The sequence below is a fragment of the Thamnophis elegans genome, chromosome 16 (genome assembly GCF_009769535.1).
Source record: "Thamnophis elegans isolate rThaEle1 chromosome 16, rThaEle1.pri, whole genome shotgun sequence".
NCBI lineage: Eukaryota > Metazoa > Chordata > Lepidosauria > Squamata > Colubridae > Thamnophis > Thamnophis elegans.
The window spans coordinates 24,139,075-24,158,951 of NC_045556.1; the positions used below are offsets into that span (position 1 = coordinate 24,139,075).

General features: G+C 53.5%; 1 protein-coding gene across 1 annotated transcript in view; it reads left to right on the plus strand.

Moving 5' to 3' along the window:
- SPG11 (SPG11 vesicle trafficking associated, spatacsin) overlaps positions 1 to 19,877 on the plus strand; it is a 39,755-nt gene that overhangs the window by 14,528 nt on the left and 5,350 nt on the right. The window contains exons 17-37 of the mRNA XM_032233427.1: positions 277 to 383; positions 1,572 to 1,717; positions 1,949 to 2,101; positions 3,899 to 3,965; positions 4,100 to 4,265; positions 4,841 to 5,046; positions 5,549 to 5,657; positions 6,757 to 6,916; positions 7,314 to 7,547; positions 7,755 to 7,955; positions 8,299 to 8,406; positions 9,634 to 9,790; positions 10,114 to 10,328; positions 10,643 to 11,372; positions 12,578 to 12,720; positions 12,828 to 13,029; positions 13,366 to 13,503; positions 13,817 to 13,950; positions 14,522 to 14,629; positions 15,798 to 15,966; positions 17,390 to 17,478. Coding sequence (XP_032089318.1) covers positions 277 to 383; positions 1,572 to 1,717; positions 1,949 to 2,101; positions 3,899 to 3,965; positions 4,100 to 4,265; positions 4,841 to 5,046; positions 5,549 to 5,657; positions 6,757 to 6,916; positions 7,314 to 7,547; positions 7,755 to 7,955; positions 8,299 to 8,406; positions 9,634 to 9,790; positions 10,114 to 10,328; positions 10,643 to 11,372; positions 12,578 to 12,720; positions 12,828 to 13,029; positions 13,366 to 13,503; positions 13,817 to 13,950; positions 14,522 to 14,629; positions 15,798 to 15,966; positions 17,390 to 17,478 — 3,742 coding nt within the window. The remainder of the gene's footprint in view (positions 1 to 276; positions 384 to 1,571; positions 1,718 to 1,948; positions 2,102 to 3,898; positions 3,966 to 4,099; positions 4,266 to 4,840; positions 5,047 to 5,548; positions 5,658 to 6,756; positions 6,917 to 7,313; positions 7,548 to 7,754; positions 7,956 to 8,298; positions 8,407 to 9,633; positions 9,791 to 10,113; positions 10,329 to 10,642; positions 11,373 to 12,577; positions 12,721 to 12,827; positions 13,030 to 13,365; positions 13,504 to 13,816; positions 13,951 to 14,521; positions 14,630 to 15,797; positions 15,967 to 17,389; positions 17,479 to 19,877) is intronic.

The following is a 19,877-nucleotide window of genomic DNA, read 5'->3' on the forward strand; positions in this document are numbered from 1 at the left end:
TCTCCATGATGCCTTGTGGGAGAAACAGGTTTTTCCTTGTGCTGGACAGCTGTGAACGAGGGGAAAAGGGGAGTCGTGCTGGTGGGATGGTGGGAACTGGCTATTGCCCTCCCCAAGGAGGCCCTTCTTCCCCTCCAGCCCTTGGAGGTGGGGCAGTTTTCTCACAAGGCAGCTGATTGTTAAGCCACGTTCACTGGATTGGCTCACATCTGGCTAGGAGAGACGAGGCTTTGCTTTGTCTTTGTAATTCTATGAAATGTCTTTCTTGGTTTTCAGTTTATTTTCATCAGACTGTCTCATTTTGAACGATAAAGACCTGCATGAAGCACACCCTTGGTTTGAATTTTTAGTGCAATGTTGGGACATTGCCAACCATCCTGGAGGTAGGTTGTGTCTTCATATCTCATTTGGAAAAATGTTTCTCAAAAAGCCTTCCTGCCTAAGTGGTCCCTATTTATCTACTTGCAGGGAAATCAGGGCTGGCTCAATGGCCTTGAAATAAAGATGAGCACCGCCTGATAGTTGGCAACGATTAGCCGAGAGAAATTCTGAAGGACTCCTCTCCCTTTACTTGGCTAGGAAGGAGGGCAGGTGCTCCAGGGCAGTTGCAGTCCCTGGCCTGCCCATGTCACGCTTTTTGCTCCTTATGGGGCAAAATGACCTCAATGGCATGACCTGGCAGGCCTTCCATTTCGGGGAAAGAGAGTCCTGTCTACTCTCCCACAGTCACTGGTGACCCCTTGCACTGAAGTTTACCTTCTTGACCACCTTTGAAATGGGCTTGAAGCTGCAACAGCCTGGAATGGAGCAATCTCGGGGTTCACGGAATGAAATCTACTTTGGGATCTAGTGGGTTTTCAGCTCTTCTTGGTTTCTGGATCAAACTGATTTGGATGTATAAAGCTAAACATAAGCCCTGTGTGTGCTCATCCTTCAGACCAAGGGCTGTTTGCACTCTTGACTTGCTAGCTAGTGGGCTGCCCTTCAGGAAAGTAGGCAGCCTCAGGACAAAATGTCCTAACTTACATCCTTCGACCTTAGAGATCCAAGAGATCACCAGATCCTGTGAATGAGTGGATTGACGTTTCTTCTTCCAAAATGAAAATCTTAAGTGGAAACAAAAGGGGGGTGGGGTTGTGTGTTTAATAATTTCCCTCTTCTATCAGATTTAAAATCATTGGAGTGGGGGGAGAGAACTTTCAGAGCAGCCCTGGAAACGCAGAGGGGTGGGCTGCTTGTGGTCCTCTCCTGCCCTGGGTGACCCTCAAAGGCCAGCAGGATCAGCGTGCCCTCTAGTTCCTTGCCAAGCGAGGGTAATTGGGGTTGGCAGACCTTCATTTGCCCACCAATCTTTTTGGTAGATTTTTGAGAGGGAGGAAAATTACTTTTTTCCTCCCTTTTTTACTGGGGTTGTGAATGGGATCTTTGGAAATACCTACCAGAGTTGTGTATCTGTGTACTTAAAGGATGTTTAGCTTTGGTTAATCTGATTATGCTAAATCTATTTTGAATTTTCTTTTGGATAATGTTCCCTCTGTTTCCCTTTTTCTCCCCTTGCCATCCTGCCCCAGATACAGACAGGATTTTCCAGGCTAGCCTAGCCAATGCCCAGATCTCCATTCCCAGCAACCAGGCCAGTGTGAGCACCATGCTGCTGGAGGGACGCACTCTCCTTGCCCTGGCTACCACCATGTTCGCCAGGGGAGGGATTGACCAGGTATGCCAAGTGCAGGAGGCTGGCAACTGCCCAGCCCCTCTACAAAGGGCTAAAGGCCTGAAGGAGGCTCACTGCAGCCAGCATCCCCTCTCCCAACCACAAGCCGGCTGCCTTGGCCTGGGCCCTGGCTGGAGAAGCAGAGGTCAGCCCTTAGGCTGCCTCAAAGGCTTGGAATGGGGAGTGCCAGAAAACCACCTGTGGAAGCAAACCTCAGTGCTTCTTCTGTTGCAGATGGTCCAGAAGGGAGATGGAAGAGAGAAAGTGGATGCGCAGCTCTTCAGGATGGCACTTGCTCCTTACCCCAAGCTCAGAGCTGCCCTCTTCCCTCAGACCACTCCTCAAGGAATCTCCCCTTCCGACCTTTCTCTCTATCACCTTCTTCAGGTAGGACTCAATGCCACCCGGAAAATGTGGGAGCTAATTTGGGCAGGCTCAGGACTTGACCTGGTCAGCAGAGTCTCTGAAGCAGTGTCCACCTTGGATGGTCCTTCCCCAACCCTGCAGCTCTGTCGCCAGGCAGTCCCAGGCGAACACCAGGCAGGCCATTCCTTAGATGGGGCCATCTTCCGATCCTACTCTGTCACCTGACGGACGCATCGCTCTTCTGAACAGCTTCCCTTTGAGGCCCTCCACTCCGTGTGGAGCAGACCCCATTTATCATGGCAAAGTGGAGGCAAGCCTGAAAACTGCTCTGGGTCCTTCCAGACCCTGGTCCCCCCCCCCCCCTCGCTTTAGTACCTAATTGCTTGACTTCCTACAAAGACCCCTAAAATACAGCAGTCAACTTGATTAGGTTGCATCTACGATAATCTTGTCGAATTTATTGTAAAAAGTTTTTCTCCAGGGCGTCAAATGTATTTTCTATAGATTGTACTACCTGTGCAGTTTTTAGCAAATTTTTCTAGAAATGCTATAATGTCAGTATTTCCAGATCTTCCCCTTTGAGCCTTCCTTGCAGCCAATACTTCAATGTCTGGTATCCCATAATAACACCAATAGCGCCCTCTAGTGGCCAGGCTAAATCCTGAAACTATTAGCCCCTAAGTAAACCTCAAAGCCACCTGATGTGTTTTGGGTTACAATTACAGACATTTAGAAGTCCAGTCTGATCCAGTTAGATTAAAAAAGGATTAAGCCCAGCATGGCTGATCCTGTAATTCCTTCGTCAAACTTCTGAGGGACAAAGTTGTCTGCTAGGTTTGTCTGGAATTTGTTTGATATATATATTTATAAATAAATATAAATAAAAAAATTAAATGTAGATTTACCAAAAAAAGAGAGAGAGAGAGAAAACTTAAAATTTTGATATAATGTAACAGTTTAGTCCCAAAGAAAGGAATCTGAAGTCCCTACTTTTGAACTCTTGTTTATAATTGAACTCTACCAACACATTTTCCCCAAAAACAAAAAGTTTCAAAAATACTGATAAGTTGTTTGGCTGGTAGTCACCAAGAGGAGAATCACTGTAGCAGAAGAAAGCCTCCCATAAATAACAGGAAAAAAGCATTAAAAAGTTACTACAAATGAGGAGGTCAGTTCTAGCGTCCATTTAAATTTGGGGTGCTTTGTAGCGGTAAATTGTTGGCCATCCTGCCTCTCAGCCAGCCCATCCCACAATCCTTCATTTCATGGTCACTCTCCAGGGCAGGAGGGTTGCTGTTTTTTTTCCTGAACCCAAAATCTGTCAACGGAGACCCTTTTGCTCACAAGAGCCCTGCCATGGAAAACGCCCTTTCCACATGCTCCTTCCTTGATGTGGGGATGCGGACAAATTAGGCTGGCTCTCCAAATTTGATGTGCGGGCAGCTCAGTCACAAACTGAACAAAAGTGACAGGACTCCCTGAGCTCTGGACTTTGCCTGTTGTGCTGTTTCAGGGGTGTCAAACTCAACTTCATTGAGGGCCACGCCATGGTTGTGTTTTATCTGAGGTGGGCGGGGTGGGCGTGGCCAGCTTAACGTCATTCGTGTCGGCGCCTGTGGCGGCCCAAATGCTTTGCCAGCAAAAACGGAGCTCAGGAGTCCGTTTTCACGGGCAGAGGCCCCACGGGCTGCTCCTTCACTGTTCCCAGGGCAGCCCCTCAGGCCAGATCTAAGCACCTCACGGGTCAGATCCAACCCCCGGCCTTGAGTTTGACACCCCTGTGCTATATGGTCTGAAATGAATGTTTTCCCTTTTTAGTGCTTAGCTCCATTTGATTCCACCAAGTTGTTTGGCTGGCAGTCGGCAAATACCCTGGCCATTCCTGGTAAGCAAAGGTCCACCTGCAGCTGGAGTCTAATCTAAGCCCTGTTGTGGGGTGAAGAGGAAGCAGGCAAAGCCAGGGGCTGCTTTGTTTTGTTCCGGTTGCTTGCAGTTCTGCTCTTTTTCTATCCTCTTCAGATATTTGCAGTGACCTGCCTCACTTCTCATGCTCGGCTCTAGTAAGCAAGCATGCCATCATCGAGCATCTTGACTTCTCCTACTACTTGTATCACGAGCGCCCTTCGTTTGCCTTCGGAGCGTTTTTAGCTCAGCAGCTGTCAAACAGCAACCACCCAAAGGAGCTGTAAGTAGTGAAAAGAAGCCCGTGGGGCTCTCTTACAGTCATCAGGATTAAAAGCATTTCATTACAAGGGTTCATCTGTTTGATTTCTGGCCTGTGTTTCTTCCTGGAGACGAGGGCAGCGCATGCCTTCCTGCCTGCCTGCTCTTCTCCCCAGTAGTCCCTTGGTGGGTCAGTTGGGTTGGGAAGGAGAGAGAGAGAAGGCTGAGCCTAAGGGAAAACTTGAACCCACTCTGTCCTTCCTCCCACGGCTCTTGTCTTTATTCTGTTAGCCCGAAGCAGGAAATACTGATTTAAGCACTTGTGACCCTCGACAATAGAAGCGAAGGTAATAAGTGCTGTAGACCCAGATGGTGTCATGAATGCCCTCTGGGCAAGCACTTGTTCTCAGAGCGATACGGGTGGACGAGGCTACTGTCTAATCAGCCCACAGTGACCTCCGCCCCCTCCCTCCGAAAGTCACAACCTTCGTGCAGGGGAAAGTGGTTTCTGTGCTGTGGGAGTCTTTTCATTGCCTGCCTCTCATCCCCATGAAATGTCTGGGATTGGTGCTGAGAGCAAAGTGGTCCCTTTTCTAGGGTTCAGCAGGTGGCTAAGGAAGCCTCCTCCGTGGCCCTCTCCCTGTTCTATGCCCCTTCTCTCGCTGCCACCTCTGTCTGCTTCTTGGAAATGCTGGGCCTGTCGAGTCTGGAACTCCGAGTGGACATTAAAGCCGCCAACGTGATTTTGCGCTTCATGTCCAGGAGGGAGGAGCCACAGCACCACTCCATCCGGCAGTCCTTGGGTAAGCTTTGCATGTGATTCTCCCTTGGGGTAGCTGGCTTAAGGTCTGATAGAACAGCTGTGCACGAGACGTCCATCTCCACGGGCTTCTCAAAAACATTCCAAGCAAAATCTGCTTTTATGTGCCTTTCCGTTGGAAGCATTTGTGCTGATAAGGAGATGCCGAACTGACGGGGGGGGGGGGGGGGGAAATCGGATGAAGGTATATTCTGTGGAGGGTAGGCGAGTGAGGGGCCCCTGGGGCTCAGGAAGAAGCAGTCAAAGCACCTCACTTGAGTGAAAGTCCCAGAGGAAGAGGAGGGGTGGGAGAGACTCTGGCTGTTCCCATAACCCTTATTTGAACTTATCCATGTGTCTTATTAGTGTTCTTTGCCAGTGATTGCATGACCTCCGTAGATGCCATACGCTAAACAGTCCTGGCCTGCAGTACGGGGGCTTCTTGGGAAGATCTGCCATGTTGGGCTGAGGGCCTTAGCAGAATGCCTGGCCTCTTCTCTTTCCAGTTGAAAAGCTAGGAGAGCTGGCCGATGGAGAAAAAGCGGCAGCTGAAGATCTTCTGGTCTGCTTAGAGGAAGCCGTCTGGGATAAGGTTGACCATCAAGAGATAAAAAAGTGAGTTTGTGGTTCGAGATTGTGTGGCTTGAGAGCAAGAAAAACAATTGTCATGTTGCTGTTTCATATAAGACCATTCGAAAGTCATTACAAAGTCTGAGATCTTGCATGACTTTTGTGAAGGTAGAGAATTGGAATAATTAACCTTAGGCAGGCTGGACTGGGCTTCCCTGGGATGGGGACAGAGTCGGTTGGGCGAGGGTCCATCAGAGCCGGAAGGAAAAGCTCGTGTGCTGCACTGCAGGAGGAGCTCCTTCTAGGCCTGGGGCTCTTTAAAGGATTGGGAAATGCGTTCTCAATCCAGATGACGGAAACTGCCATCAATAAGCAGTGCAGCTGTGATATTTTGCTCAACAACTGCTTCACTTTAGCAGTGGAAGTCCCAATTTGGGTCATTAAGTGAAGAATGTGTACCTCCTTTTCCTTCACTTGCTGTTTTGTTAGTTGTTGCTATTCTGCCAGCTAACAGGTTGAGATGCTGGACTCAATCAATCAAAGAAGAAATCATGTTTGCCTTGAAAGTGCCGCCTCCTTCCTCCTCCTTCATGGTCTAGGACAGTGTTGGCGAACCCTTTGGGCACTGAGAGCCCAAGCGGGGGGGTTCGTGGGATGGGAACCGGAGGAGCAGCCACCTGGCACACATGCGCACACTGGGAGGATAATCCTCCGGTTTCTGGCAGGCGCATGAGCCCCAGCCAGCTGGTCTTCATGCACGCATGCACGGAAGACCAGGTGGCCAGTGCACATGTGCACACCGGAAACAGGAAGATCATCTTCCCAGCACACCCATGCACCCCAAGCGGCTGCTCTTCCGGTTTCCAGCACTCCCGCGTGTGTGAAGGCCAGCCGGCCAGTGCGCCAGAGCCCAGAAAAGCAATGATAACAGCTAGCATGCCCGGAGAGATGGCTCTGCATGCCACTGTGGGTTCGCCCTCCCTGGTCTAGGAGAAGGAGTAACTCCAAAGATGAGCTGTGGGGTTTCCCCCTGTACCCTTGGGCTCCTTTATTGACTGGAGGGGGGGGTGAGAGCAGTGTGGCTTGCTGCCATGGCAGGGGAGGGTGAGGAGACGAGGGGCACCTAAAGGCTCCTTCCTTTCAGGACCTCGAGCGAGGCGAGGAATCACTGGTCCTTGGTCATCCAGTTTTGCCAGCTGCACAATATCAAGCTGAGCACGTCATACCTGAGGGCCTGTGCGCGTTCGAAAGAATGGCTGCAATTTGTGACTGAAGCACAAATGCATAGCTACCAGCCGGCGGAGGTGAGGAGCTGCTGGATGCTGAGCTGAGCTCCAGGCTTGGGAGGTTTGGGTGGGAGATGGCCCCCCTAGGGAGAAAAGAGCCCTCTAAGGCCAGGGAATAGTAAAGTCACAAGGCTTTCCCAAGAGGTGAGGTGGGAAAAGAGCAGGGCAGAGGGTTGTGGTGAGCGGAAACAGGCCCACTCCTTCCTGCCCATCCTTCCACTCTCCGGGGGCTCTCCTGACTCTGAATTGCCCACTCTGGAGCTTCAGTGTCCCAGGAAGTCCACCCCCCCTCCCCACCCCCCCAGCCGCCTCTCCATTCATCTCCTGGGAGGTCTTGCAGCTTCCCTCTTTGGCATGGTGGGTTCCTGGTCAAAGCTTTACGGAGCTGCTTGCTCTCCTTCCTTCCCTCTCCCAGGTGATCCCTCTCCTCCGGGACTTCCCCCTGCCCCTGCAGGACCACTTGGAATTGGCCCTGGGGCACTTGCAGCCTCCCAGGCAGGGGGGCTTACAGGGGAAGGAGCAGAAGTCGCAGGGCCTGTTCCAGGTCCTGCTCCAGAGCCAGGAGCAGCCGTGCCCTTGGCGACACCTCTTGGCTGCCTCGGTGAAGCACCACTTGCCCGTCCTGAGCGTGCTGGCTGCTGGCTTCCAGGTACGAGTTCTCCAGGACGGGCGTCCGGGCTCCTGTGGCGACGGAGAGGGGTGGAAGGTGATCAGGGGCAATGGAGGCGTTGTGCATCGGGGCCAGCCTGGCTCTGATCGCTTGGGCTTTGGCGTGTGGGTTATTCAATCCGCTCTCTGCTTTTTTTTAAATACCGATTTTCCTTCCTTCTTCCCTTCACGTTCAACCATTGGGCAGGACGCCAGCCTCCTCCCCTGTCTCTGTGTTTGGATAATAACTTCCCTGGACAGTTCTGCCGCCAGTGAGGTGATCGGGCACATTGAAGGCAGGGCTGAAACCCACCAGTGGGGCCTCCCGGACTTGGCCCTCCTCTGGCAGTGGCTGCTGAAGAGGCAGAAGGCCAGGATCCTCCTTCACGGCTTCCAGCTCTTCCTGGAGGTGAGTTGGCGGGGGTTGCACTCGCGGCCCTCAGAGGCACCTGGCAGGTGCCACCGAAGCACATGTCTTGGGGGGGGGGCAGATTTCATGGAGGGGTGTGGAAAAGCCAGAATCCTGAGACTGGATTTGTGCTCTCTGCAAGAGTCTGGCAACAGCTTCCTTCCTACCAAAGGACTGGCCAGACATCAGCTGGAAGACCTCCGGCAGGCGAGACCTCGCCTCTCCCTCTGAAGGGATTCTGCCCCCTCCCTCCCTCCAGCTCATCTTTTTCCTTCCAAAGATGGGCAACCCACTGTGGGTAGAATTTGGGCACACACTTCTTCATCTCTCTGCTGATATTCAGGACTCTCCTCTGCTGATAATGCTGGAGGTGTATGAATTGTGCATGGACTACAAAAATTACACCCAAGCCAAGATCAAACTTCTCACGTTTCAAGACAACCTTTCAAAAGTAAGCGGAAATTTTATGTGGTCCGTGTGACTTTTTACAAACTGAACAGGCGAATTTCCCCTTTTGTGTCCTGAATGCTGCCAGCCCTTGGAGGCCACCTGGCTCCCAGGGGATCAGAATTCCCATGGATCCTGTCAGGGTGGCCATTCTTGGCTCCTGGATTTGTGCCCTTTCAGCCCCTGTTGATGAGATGAAAGAGGCAGAGCCTCTCTTGCCCATTGTCTTAGTGGTGGCGATGCCCCGTGTTGATCTTGCATAACCATGCCAGGATTCTGACCTTCACAAGCAGGGCCAATCAGGGAGCTCCTGTTCACTCCGCCTCCTCCTCTTTCTTGTGGCCAAAGGAGAAAGGTGGCTATTCAGGGCAAGGACTGTTTTGGACTCATGCTTGTCCCATATGGGGGCAAAGGAGGGTGGCCTGCTTGTGCTTGTCAGTAGGCCAGGTATCGTAAGGCCTTGCCAGTCTTCTCAAGGAAGCAGAAGTCATTTCAAAAGAACACTTTTATGGGAAGGTTGTGATAGCAAGAGATCTAGGCAGGGATTAACCAGGAATTAACTTTTCCCGCTCGAAAAGTTAGATTAAACCAGTGCAGGCAGAGCTTCCCCCCCCCCCCCAAAAAAAAAAAAAAAAAAAACCCAAGTCCAATTCATCATGGAGATAATCCAGAGGTACGAAGATGTTATGGGAAACTCCGGCCGAGAAGTTGGTAGCCGGCGTCTCCAGGGCAAGGTTGCCCCTCTCCTCCAGAGACCAGATAAGGCAGCTGCTGCTGGAGGCCCCTTCCTCCCCCCCCCAAGGCCCCGAACGTTACAGCAAAACAAAGCCAGGAATAGAAAGAGAGACCCCTCCCCAAGTCTCCCTCCCCCTGAATGACGGCCTCCCTATAGGAACTGATGGGACCTGTCAGGTAGTGAGAAGAACCAGTGCGAATGAGAAGGGCAAATTCTGCTGCTGAGGAAGGAACGAAGGTTGGGGGGGATTTGTACATTTGGAGGGCGAAGAGGCTGCTTTTTCTCAAGGAAGAGGCATCACTCAGCAAAGCAGCTTCTTCAGTGGAAGGAGACTCCATCTGGCCCCGGGTGCAAGCATTTTGTTGTGCACAGAGTTCCCAAGGACCAAAATGGCAGCTGCTTACGTGGCTTTTGAGACAAATGGTTTTATTTTGCCCCAGAGCTGCAGAGGAAGGTTTTGAGACAGTCTTGCCCAGTGACCTCTTCTTCCTGCAGCTTCAAGCCCAGGGCGAGCTGCCCGTCCTCCCTGGGCCCTGGCTGGAGATGCAGGCCTCCTTCCTACTCGACCTGATGCTGCACCAGTGCAGGACAGAGTACGAATTCAGAAAACTCCTCCAGCTGCTTGCAGATGCAGGAACTGCTCTTCTCCATGGCAAGGACCCCTTCCTTCTCTTCCCTCCTTTGCGGTGGCTGCCACGGCTGGGGGCTCAGGACAGCCTCACCTATGTCAGGTGGCAAGGATGCTGGATTCAGTGGGTTCTCTTGGTTGATTTAGCCACAGGGCTTCCCTGGTTTTGATGTTAGGTTTTCTCCCAACTGGGGTGCCTCAGCTATGCAGCCCTGGGACGGGGGGGGGGGGGGGGCAGGAGGAACTCAGGAAAATCCCCTTTTGCTCCCTTCCCAAAGTCTGTCTTGTGGTCCAGCTACAGGTTGCCCCTGTCCTGTGGCTATGGCTCTTCTCCTTTTTGGGTGCAGGACCAGACCTGAAGAAGCTCAGTGCCCTCGGTGCCATCCTGAAAGATTCGCCCACCTGCATCAGCCGGACTCTGCTGAGGAGCTACAGCTGTGAGGGGTTCCGGGAGGAGTGCCGGAGGATCCTGGAGCAGCTGCAGGAGAGCAGCTCTTTCTCTGTGGCTCGCAGGGTAGCAGAGCTGGCAGCACTGCCAGTGGACAACGTTGTCATTCAGGAGGTGCCTCCCCTTGATTGTGTTTATGAGTGTCATCCCTGTCGGCTGTTGGAGGCTGCTTTCCCCTCCCCCACGCCTGGTGCAGCTGTGTGTCCGGATCTGCAGTGGCACAGTGGGCAGCCTGCTTCCCCAGCACTCTTTGGGACCCCTGCCAAGGCAGCCCGGCCTTCACAAGCCACCCTCGGCTCCCCAGAGATCACTGAAGCTCTGCCAGGAAGAGGGGCTGAATAGGAGGGTGGGGACTAGCCATCCCTGGGATGGTCATTTCTGTGCAGTGGAGTTTCTGGGCGTCTGATGGGTGTTTGTGTCCTTTCCAGGTGCTCCAGAACCTCCTCCTCTTGAAACAGGTTGGCCACTGGACTCAAAAACGGACAAGAGTTGAGTTCTGGAAAAAGTGCCACGAGACCTACGTGCAAAACGCCATCTCGAATCAAGCGGCCTCCGGCTTCTTCTCAGCCCAGGCAGACTTGGTCTCGGAGGGCCTGGAGGATGAGAGGGCACCCAGCATCTCAGAGAGGCAACTCCTGCTTACGCTGGCTGGATACTGGCTGGCCAGAAGCGACCCGGTTCCTGTGGGTGATCTGGAGAGGATAGAGAGGGAAATTTGGCGGTGCCGCATCAGGCAACAAGGGCAGATGGAGGCCAGAGGTTCTCCCCAGATTTCCATCAGCAGCGAGCCGTCCTTCGACTCCTTGGCCAAGGAATTCTGCTTTTCTAAGGTCGCTGCTTTAAACACCCCGAAGTTCCTGGAGCTCAGAGCTTTCCCTTCCCAGGATGCGACCCCAGTCGGGCTTTCCGAAGCTGAAGTGGCGTCCCTGTCTTTCCTGATTGGGCGTCTTCTGGATGAAGGAAGCGTGCATGAAGTTGCCAGGGTTTGCCGCTATTTCAGCTTCTACAGCAGAGACGTCGCCCTGATTTTGCACTGCCGCACGCTGGCCTTGGGGGAGGAGGCCCAGGGCTGCTTCCACCCCCAGATCCAGGCTCTCCTGGCAGCTGAGGACAGCCAGAGGCGCAGGGAAGCGGCAGCGGAGAAGAAACGGTTGAGTTGTAAGTTGCACTCCTGGGGAAACATCCGAGGGGGGCCAGGTAGTCTCTGCTCTTTCCTCACAGCCACTGAGGCTCCTGTGTGGCTCCACGGTGGTGTCCAGAATCAGCCTGTGGCTCCCAACAATCCAGGCCCTCTTTTACCCACCTGGGGAGGATGGGAGGACGGCTGCGTCAACCTGGAGCCAGTCAGGATCTGATTCCTGGCTGTGGGCAGAGTCAGCTGCCCAGCTGCCTTCTAACCACCTTCCGGCCGTTTGCTCTTGTCGGCCAGCCTGCCCCTGTAGTGGGGCCGGGTGAGGGGTGGCCGTGGGGTTTTGCCCTGGCCGTTCTCTTGGGGATGTGGGCCTTCTGTCCCAATTTTGAAATCCCCAGAGGTAGTCCTCGACTTATGACCATGCAAAGTTACAGCAGCATTGAATGAATGGTCCTCAGAGTTCCAGCCTCCCCGCTGTCACACGATCGCCATCTGTGCACTTGGTGACCGTCTCACAGTTATGACGGTTGCGGCTCCCAGCATCCTGTGATGCCCTTCGCAGCCTTCCCTGCCAGCTTCCTCAGAAAGTCAGTGGGGAAGCCAGCAAAGAAAGTTGCAAGTTATAGGGGTGGGTCTCCTTCCCCAGCCCCCCTGCGCTTGGCCCACCCGACCCTTCCCCCAGCCCTCTGGGCTTTGGCTGAAGCTCCCTTCCCTTCCTCTTCCCCTGGAGCCCCCTGCACCCCCTCACAGGGCCTCCCTTGTGCACCCTCCCCCCCTGCCACCTTTGCACCCCAGTGCATTCTGCACCCTCCACCCACCCACCCCAAACCTTGCATGCACCCTTCCCCACCCACCAGCAGCCACTTAACTGCTTAGCTGGCCTGCTTGCAACTCCTTGGCAACAGGAAGTTTCCTCCCCTAAAGATCGCGGGATCCTGACTGCAGCATCACCTCCCTTAGGAAGAGAAATTCCCAATGACTGTTGTAAGGCGAGGACCACTTGTGCCAACTCCCCCCCCCCCAAAAAAAAAATAAGTGGAGAAGGGATGGTGCCGTTCAGCAGCTGATTTGCAGGTCCAGAGGTTCTGTGGGTTCAGCGTTTGCAAGTGGGGGAAGTGGGGGGGGATGCATCTTAGGCTCTCTCTAGACAGAGCTGGATGTGTCCTGATGTATTGTGATGCCCTCCCCCCCAATCTATTGCTCAACTCCAAGATCTTGGTTTTCTTCTCAGCTTCAAGCCTCGATTCCTGGTCCTCCATGGGGGGCTCCTCTCCGGATAGCGGAGTTGTCAGCAGCCTGCGTACTTTAGTTGCCGAATGTGTGCATGGTCGGAATTACTGCCGGCAGACCCTCTACCTTTACCAACTCTCCAAAGTAGGTGGCTGGGCTCTGGAATCAGGGGGTGGAGGACAGGCAGCCCTCGTGCCTCAAGCGGGAAGGGAGGGGATCTGACTCTTCTCCCCCCTCCTGGCGCTCCGCAGGAGCTGGGCTGCTCCTTCAGTGAGATCGCCGTCCACGATTCAGAGAAGCTGCTCCGGGCAATCCTGTCCTCCCAGCAGCCAGACTGGTACAAGAAGGCCCAGGCCTTCATCACCAACCAGGGGCTGGAGCCAGGGGCCGTGGCTGAGCTGGTGGCAGAGGAAATCACACGGGAGCTGCTGGAGCCTTCGGAAGGAAGAGGCAGTGAGTCCACGCGGGGTCTCTGCTTGGGAACACAAAGCTGGACAAATGGCTTTGGCTCTGGAGAGGGGCTGCTGGCTGGACTTTGGCCCAGGCTTCTCTTCTGATGGGGTTGGATGATGATTATGACAGGGCCTCCTGCTCCACGGTCCCTTCCAACCCTCACTGTTCTAGGTGTTTCTGTTTGCGCTGCATTTGCCTTTCTAACCTAAGTTCTGTCGTGACTGTAGCTCACAGGATCGTTGTTTAATCCAAGTATGTCAGGCTACTGAAGGGATGCAATAGGATTCCTGGAATGGGACCAGAGGGGAGGCTCAGCCTGTCTTGTTTTATGTGCAGAGCAAACTCCGGCCCTGAACCCTGCGGAGGAGAGCCAGAGGTTCCTGCAACTGGCCAAGCTTTGCCAGGACCACACACTGGTCGGCCTGAAGCTGCTGGAGAAGGTTTCCTCCGTGCCCCACGGGGAACTTGCCTGCAGTAAGTTTGCAGTGGATGGAAAACGGGTCCTTGTGGAGGAGGGATTTAAGGTGAGGTTTGTGAGGACTTCTGGGTCTCGGCTGAGACCGAAATCCAAAATATGTACATTTTGGCAAAGATCTCGTGAGGATCTATCGACCTCCTCTTCATGTTGGGTCTCTTGGGAACTCTGCTCCCCCAATTGGCTGAAACCCGACTCCCAGGGTCTCAGCCGTTGCCCCTCTTGGCTGGATTGCTGGGGGTCGTAGTTGAGTGGCATGGGGGAGGGGGCCAGGATGACTGTGCAGCACAAGCCTTTGTTCTCCTTCCTCAGCCGTGGAGCTCCTGATTCTGGCCCACAACTGCTTCAGCTTGACGTGTCACATGGAGGGCATCACCCGTGTCCTCCAAGCTGCCCGGCTGCTCACGGACGATCACTTGGCACCAGAGGAAGAGTTCGGCCTCGTGGTAGGTGGGCTCCTCCGAGAGGACGGAGGGGCTGCAGCGAGGGTCCCTGAAGGGCTTTGGAGCAGGAACTGGCCCCTCCCAGTCCGAGAGTCTTTGGGGCTGTCAGCTGGAGGGAGCAGCTCCTTCCAGGGCACAGAGAGTCTCCTCCCCTGGCCTTCAGCTCTGCTCATTCTCAGGTCGTTCTCGACTTACAACCACAATTGAATCCCACATTCCGGCTGTTAAATGAGACAGTTGTTAAGTTAGAAACAGTGTTGTTAAGTGAATTTGGCTCCCCCGTTGAGTTTGCTGGTCAGAAAGTTGGAAAAAGGCGATCACATGAAACACCCCTCCCCTTGCAGCTTGGCTTTGGCCCTGGGGCCTTTGAGTGGCTGCAGGGGCTACAAGAGTGGGAAAGGGTCTTCAGGGCCGTTGTGACTTTGAGGGGTCCCTAAATGAGCTGTTGTAAGTCGAGGACCACCTGTGTTGACTGGGAAGCTGGCTGGAGTGTCCCGGAGCCCCCATGCCCCTCGCGGGGGGAGCGGAGTTCCTGGGGTTGGGTCGGCTGAGGCTCCTCCTTCTCTCCCCAAAGGTTCGCCTTCTCACCGGGATTGGCAGATACAGTGAGATGACCTACATCTTTGACCTGCTGCATGAAAAGCATTACTTTGAGGTGCTGATGAGAAAGAAGTTGGACCCGGTAGGCATTCCGGAAAAGACCCGCTTTGGCCGAGGGGCCTGGTGTGCATCTCCCTCCCCTTATTAGACCACTTAGAGAGGGCTGTGAAAAGCCTCGTGAAGTGGAATAAAGTAAGTCTTAGGTGCTGTGACTCTATCAAAGAGAGTCAAGGTGGGGCCCTTTTGAGTTGCTTCCCAACCCCATCCTGTCCTCTCTGCTGCCTTCAAAGTCTGGCATTTCTCCCTGGCAGGATTCTAGAGCAGATCATAAAGTTTTAAAGACTTAAAACAAGGCCCTCATCACCAGAAATCAACTTGGGCTTGTTAAGAACTTCCTCCTCCTCCTCCTCTTCCTCCTCTATGATCAGGTAGATTGTGCTAATGCTTGTCTATGCAATGTCTCTCGTCTTCAAGCCTTAGTTCTCATATACATGGGCTCCTAGGCAGATGGGAGGCCTCCTTCAGAAGGTCCATCGTCCCACCACCCCTGCCCTCTCTTCCTGCCATGGCACAATGGATTACAGGAAACGATGAGAAGGGTTTATTAGGTTGGATGCTTTTATAATTCTGCTCCTTCCATCCACCACTTCTATTATCTTCCAGCTTCGACTGTGACTTGGGAACGCTGGGCCCAGTTTCTCTCTTCAGTAGGATTATCTACACAGAGGATGATTTGCTTGAAGTTTATTTTAGAAAGGAGAACCGAAACTCTTTTGGAACTTGGGAGAGCAGCATGCCAAACGTTAAAGCTCAAAGACATAGAAGCCTAAAATATAATCAGAGGTTTAAACTCTAAGAGAAACCTGCGATGGCATTGATTTCCTAATAACCAAGGAAAGTTTTGCTGCCTGGAGTTTCCAATTATTTCCTTGAAGGAAGTCAAGGGCCGAGCATGGAATATTGGACTGAAGTAAAAAGGAAGGTTGATTCTGAACCAAAGTTCGGGAAAACCTTCCTGCTTTCAGCAGTCCAGTAGGGGAAGCCTTGGTCCAGAGGGAGCCCCTGCTCGCTGGACAGGCTCAAGGTAGCAGCCCCCAATTTGGGATGCGCTCAATCGGCGCTTAGGTTGGGGTGCCTCAGCCCCCCCCCCCTTCTGATGTTCTGCCATTGGGAAGGAGACCCCCTGAGCGGTGGAGGGGGGGGGAGGCCTGGGCCACTGGCATATGCCTCTCTCCCTCTCCCTCTGGCAGAACGGGACCCTGAAGACGGCTCTGCTGGACTACATGAAGCGCTGCCGGCCGGGAGACAGTGAGAAGCACAACATGATTGCTCTCTGCTTCAGCATGTGCCGGGAGATCGGGGAGAACCACGAGGCGGCAGCCAACGTCCAGCTGAAGCTCATTGAATCTCAGCCATGGGGTAAGGACTCCCCTGTCCAGGTGGAGCCCTCTGGCGGAGGCTCTGGGTAGATGGGGGCTGCCCTGGTGGATCCGTTGGGCTGGGTGGGTCTAGGCTTTGCGTGCTGCTTGTTCTTCCCTGCTTCTCCTGAGGGAGCAAAGAAGACGGAAGGCCCGGCTCCCCTCTCCCTTCCCTGCAGGCGTTGAGGAAAGGGGGAAAACACGCCTGGCTGGTACCGGCCAGATGGGCAGTAGAGACCCCTGCAGGGTTAGCCAGAGCCAGTCGCTCCTCAGAAACTGACCCTCCCTTATGGCCCCCAAGGGTCGCCCACCTGAACTCCCAAGCAGAAGGTCCAGGGATGAGGCTGGTGGGGCTGCCTTTCACAGGTGCCCCTTCAGCTAGGAGCCCCCCGTGGAGCCAGCGGCTTCAGAGGCCTCTAGGAACAGATCTCCAAACGGAGCTGCTCTTTGGCTGCTGCTGGGAAGGCCAAGAGCCTCCACCAGCAACTGCACCACAATTGCACTTCTCAGCTCTTGTAGCTTGGATTCCCCCGGCCTCACCAGTCTTCTCAAGAAGCAGAACCCTCGGAACAAAAGGAGGCTTCTGTTGGGAGGTTCTGTGATAGCAGGAGATCGAGGCAGGGATCAACTTTTCCCACTTGGAAAGTTAGATTAAACCAGTGCAGACAGAGCCCCTCCCAAAGCCCAACTCATCATGGAGCCAATCCAGAGGTGCACAGATGTTATGGGAAGCTCCAGCCAAGAAGGTGATAAGCATAGGCTGTCCTCCTCCTCCAGAGATGAGAGAAGGCAGCTGCTGCGGGAGGCTCCTTCCTTTCCCTCTCCCAGATCCCGAAAGTGACAGCAAAGCCAAGCCAGGAATAGAGAGAGAGAGAGAGACCCCCTACAAGGATCCCCTCCCACCAGAATGGGAGCCTCCCTATAGGAACCGATGGGACCTGACAGAGACCAGGAAAGGGCAGGGGTTGCTTTGATGCCCCTATTTCCTTGGAGTCTGGTCACATTCATCCTGTGCCAGCCGGATTTCCCCACTGCGGTTCCAGGGGTGAACTGGTGAGGAAATGAGGTTGCTTCTGTTGCCGGATTTGAAGGACGGCTGGTGGAGCAGTTTCCAAGGAAGCCCCTCCAGGCCTGAGCTTTTCCAATCAGGAGCTCGGTTGTTGTATTCTCTGTTGAGCTTCTTCAGCATCTCCTCCTCCAGGCAGGACCATGGCACCTGCTCCGGGGAGAGAGGCTGGTCGCCTGGGTCCAAAGCAGCTGGAGGAGGAGGAGGCTCTTGTCCTTTGGGCCTGGTGAAATGCCTCTGATCCCATTTTCGGTCGCTTGCTGCCCCCTCCCTGCCCTCTGCCTGGGCGTTTTCATCCCACAGTCCTGGGTGGGATGGGCACGGTGGCCCAGGCTGCCAGCTGCTCTCTTCCTTCTAGCCGAGAGTCTTCAGGATGTGCCAAGCTTGAAGAAGCTCCTGATGAAAGCTCTGACCCTCTTCCTAGATGCCACCGAGAGCTACTCCAAGGTGAGATGGAGAACAAGAAGGGGCCGGGCGCATGGGTGCCTCCGAAGGTCTCTGGCAACTGGGGGTGGGATCTGCAGCTGAGGCAGGGGTGGAGTGCAGAGACTGCCTGGCTTGACTCCCTGCAGAGGAGGAAGCAATGGAGACCTGAGCTCCCTTCCTGGTGGAGGCTATTCCTGCAGTACTTGGCTTCTTAACCAAGGTGGGAGGCTTTCTAGCTCCATTGTGGATCCCAGTTTTCTGCTTTCCTGACCCTTCTCCCTTCTCTGTACGTGGGACACAGGAAGGACGGCGGGGGTTTCCTTCCTCCTTCTCCTGTTTGCTCCTGCATTGTTCACCCAGGCGACTACCCTGAAGTTCAAGGGGTTCAAATATTTCTCCTTGCGGTTTGTTGATGCCGTTTCCTTTGTATGCCAGGGAGTCCATTTAACAGACCATGAGAAGGAAAGCAGGAACAGTAACACAATTTGCAAATACCCCAAAACTTCTCCTGGTCACTGTTGTATCAGTGAATGAATTAGAAAGATTTCACTTGGCAAAGAGTGATGATTGCGCTCCTCCCGTGCCTAAAGGATGGCTACCCTCTGGAATGAGCTTCCCCTGAGAGCCAGAAGGCCCCCCACTCAGCGGAGGTGTAAAAGAGCCACAGAGACCTGGCTGTGGCTTAGTTCCAGGTTGGATCTCTCTCGAATGAGCTTCTTGAGTTGCCTTCTGGTGCTTTGGAGAATGGGTCCCCCACCCTCTACAGCAGCCCCTCCCAATAGCAGAAGCCAGTTTTCACGTCACGGCTGCCTCTTTTCAGCAGGGTAGAATTCCCTGCCCAACTCCTGCCACTGTTCTTCCTATGTTTTGGCCTCCAGACCCCTCCTCATCTTCGTTGCTCTCCTCTGCCTCCTCTCCAGGGTCTCCACATCTTTTCTCAGGAGGAAAAATAGGAGAGTTTTGTGCAGCCAGAGACCAATTAGCCCCTCTGCCTCCTTTCAGGTCTCCTCCTCAGCCATTGCCAGATCTTGTTTTTTAGCCTGCTATTTTTTTAAAAAATTATTTATAGGGAGTCCTCTGTTTATAACTGGTTGCTTAGTGAATGTTCAAAGTGACAATGTCAGGCCTTCCCCTGCACTCACATGGAGGCCTTTGGGGCACCTGGCAACCAGCGGGCACTTGTGGCTGTTTGCAGAGTCTACCCTCATGGAACTGCAAATTATAAAGTTGTTTTTTGGCAAAAAGTGCCCTATTGTGGACAGTGAGTTCATTTAATGGCCTTGGGGTTCACTTGGGGTTTACAACTACCGTATTTGCTTATTGGCCACCGCAAAATAGCTCATGAACTGGAGGCCAGTCACACGCTTTACGAGCATCAGGACATCCAACCGGAATTGGAGGGCTGGATTTTAAAAGACTTAAAGGTTTCCCCTGTCCAGTTGTGGCTTCAGGGGCCGGGGCTCACGTCCGCTTCCTAGCCAAGGGAGCCAGCCGTGTCCAAAGAGGCTTCCATGCCATGTGGCACACGGAATGTTGCTACTTTCCCACCAAAGTGGTAACTATCTACTCACATTTGCATGCTTTCAAACTGCTGAGGTCGGCAGGAGCTCACCCCATTGCTCCGATGCTCACCCCGTGGCAAAGCTGGGCTGCCAAGCTCAGCACCTTAATGGCTGAACCGTTGCACCCTCTGGGCCTCAATTGCTGTAGTGTAATGTTTGGTCCTTTAATCTTTCCAGTACTCCGTAAGCTAGCGTTTCAGTACATCATTTTCACTGTCCTTCCGATATTCTTCCAAAGCCCCTTTTCCTCCTTCTTCTATTGCATATAGAAGGTTTGTTCTCTTATCCTGAAGAACAGGACATGGATGCAGCAGATTTAAATGATGGGCAAGTGTCTCTGCCTGCGTGCTATAAAACTCTCAGTCATCCCAAAGGGGCTTTTTCAAGAGGCAACCAGACTTCCTTATCTTTTCTTTAAAGACGTTTCACTTCTCATCCAAGAAGCTTCTTCAGCTCTGACTGGATGGTGGGGAAAGGAAGGATTTATATTCAGATAGTAAAAACAGTGCGACCACTTGGGTAAAGCTACGGTGAATGCCCTTTAGCGGGAGTGCTTTACGTAGAGGAAGGCAGGAGAAAGAGGGATGTGAGCCCCTCCTTGGGGCAGGGAAGGCATCCCAAGCGGTGCCCTCCGGCTCTTCTGCCCTCAGACATTCGACACGCTTCTCTCAACACGCTTGTTGCCAGCCAAGCTTAGATGCTCCCCTTTTCCTCACAGAATGAACTCCCAGCACAACCACTTCAGCCAACCAGTTGCCAGTAACATCACCTTTGATTTGCCAAATGCTCAAATGTTTTTGGAGCTGACGGGTGGATGCTGATGCCTCCCTTCTGGGGTTGGGGTGTGATGAAACGGGC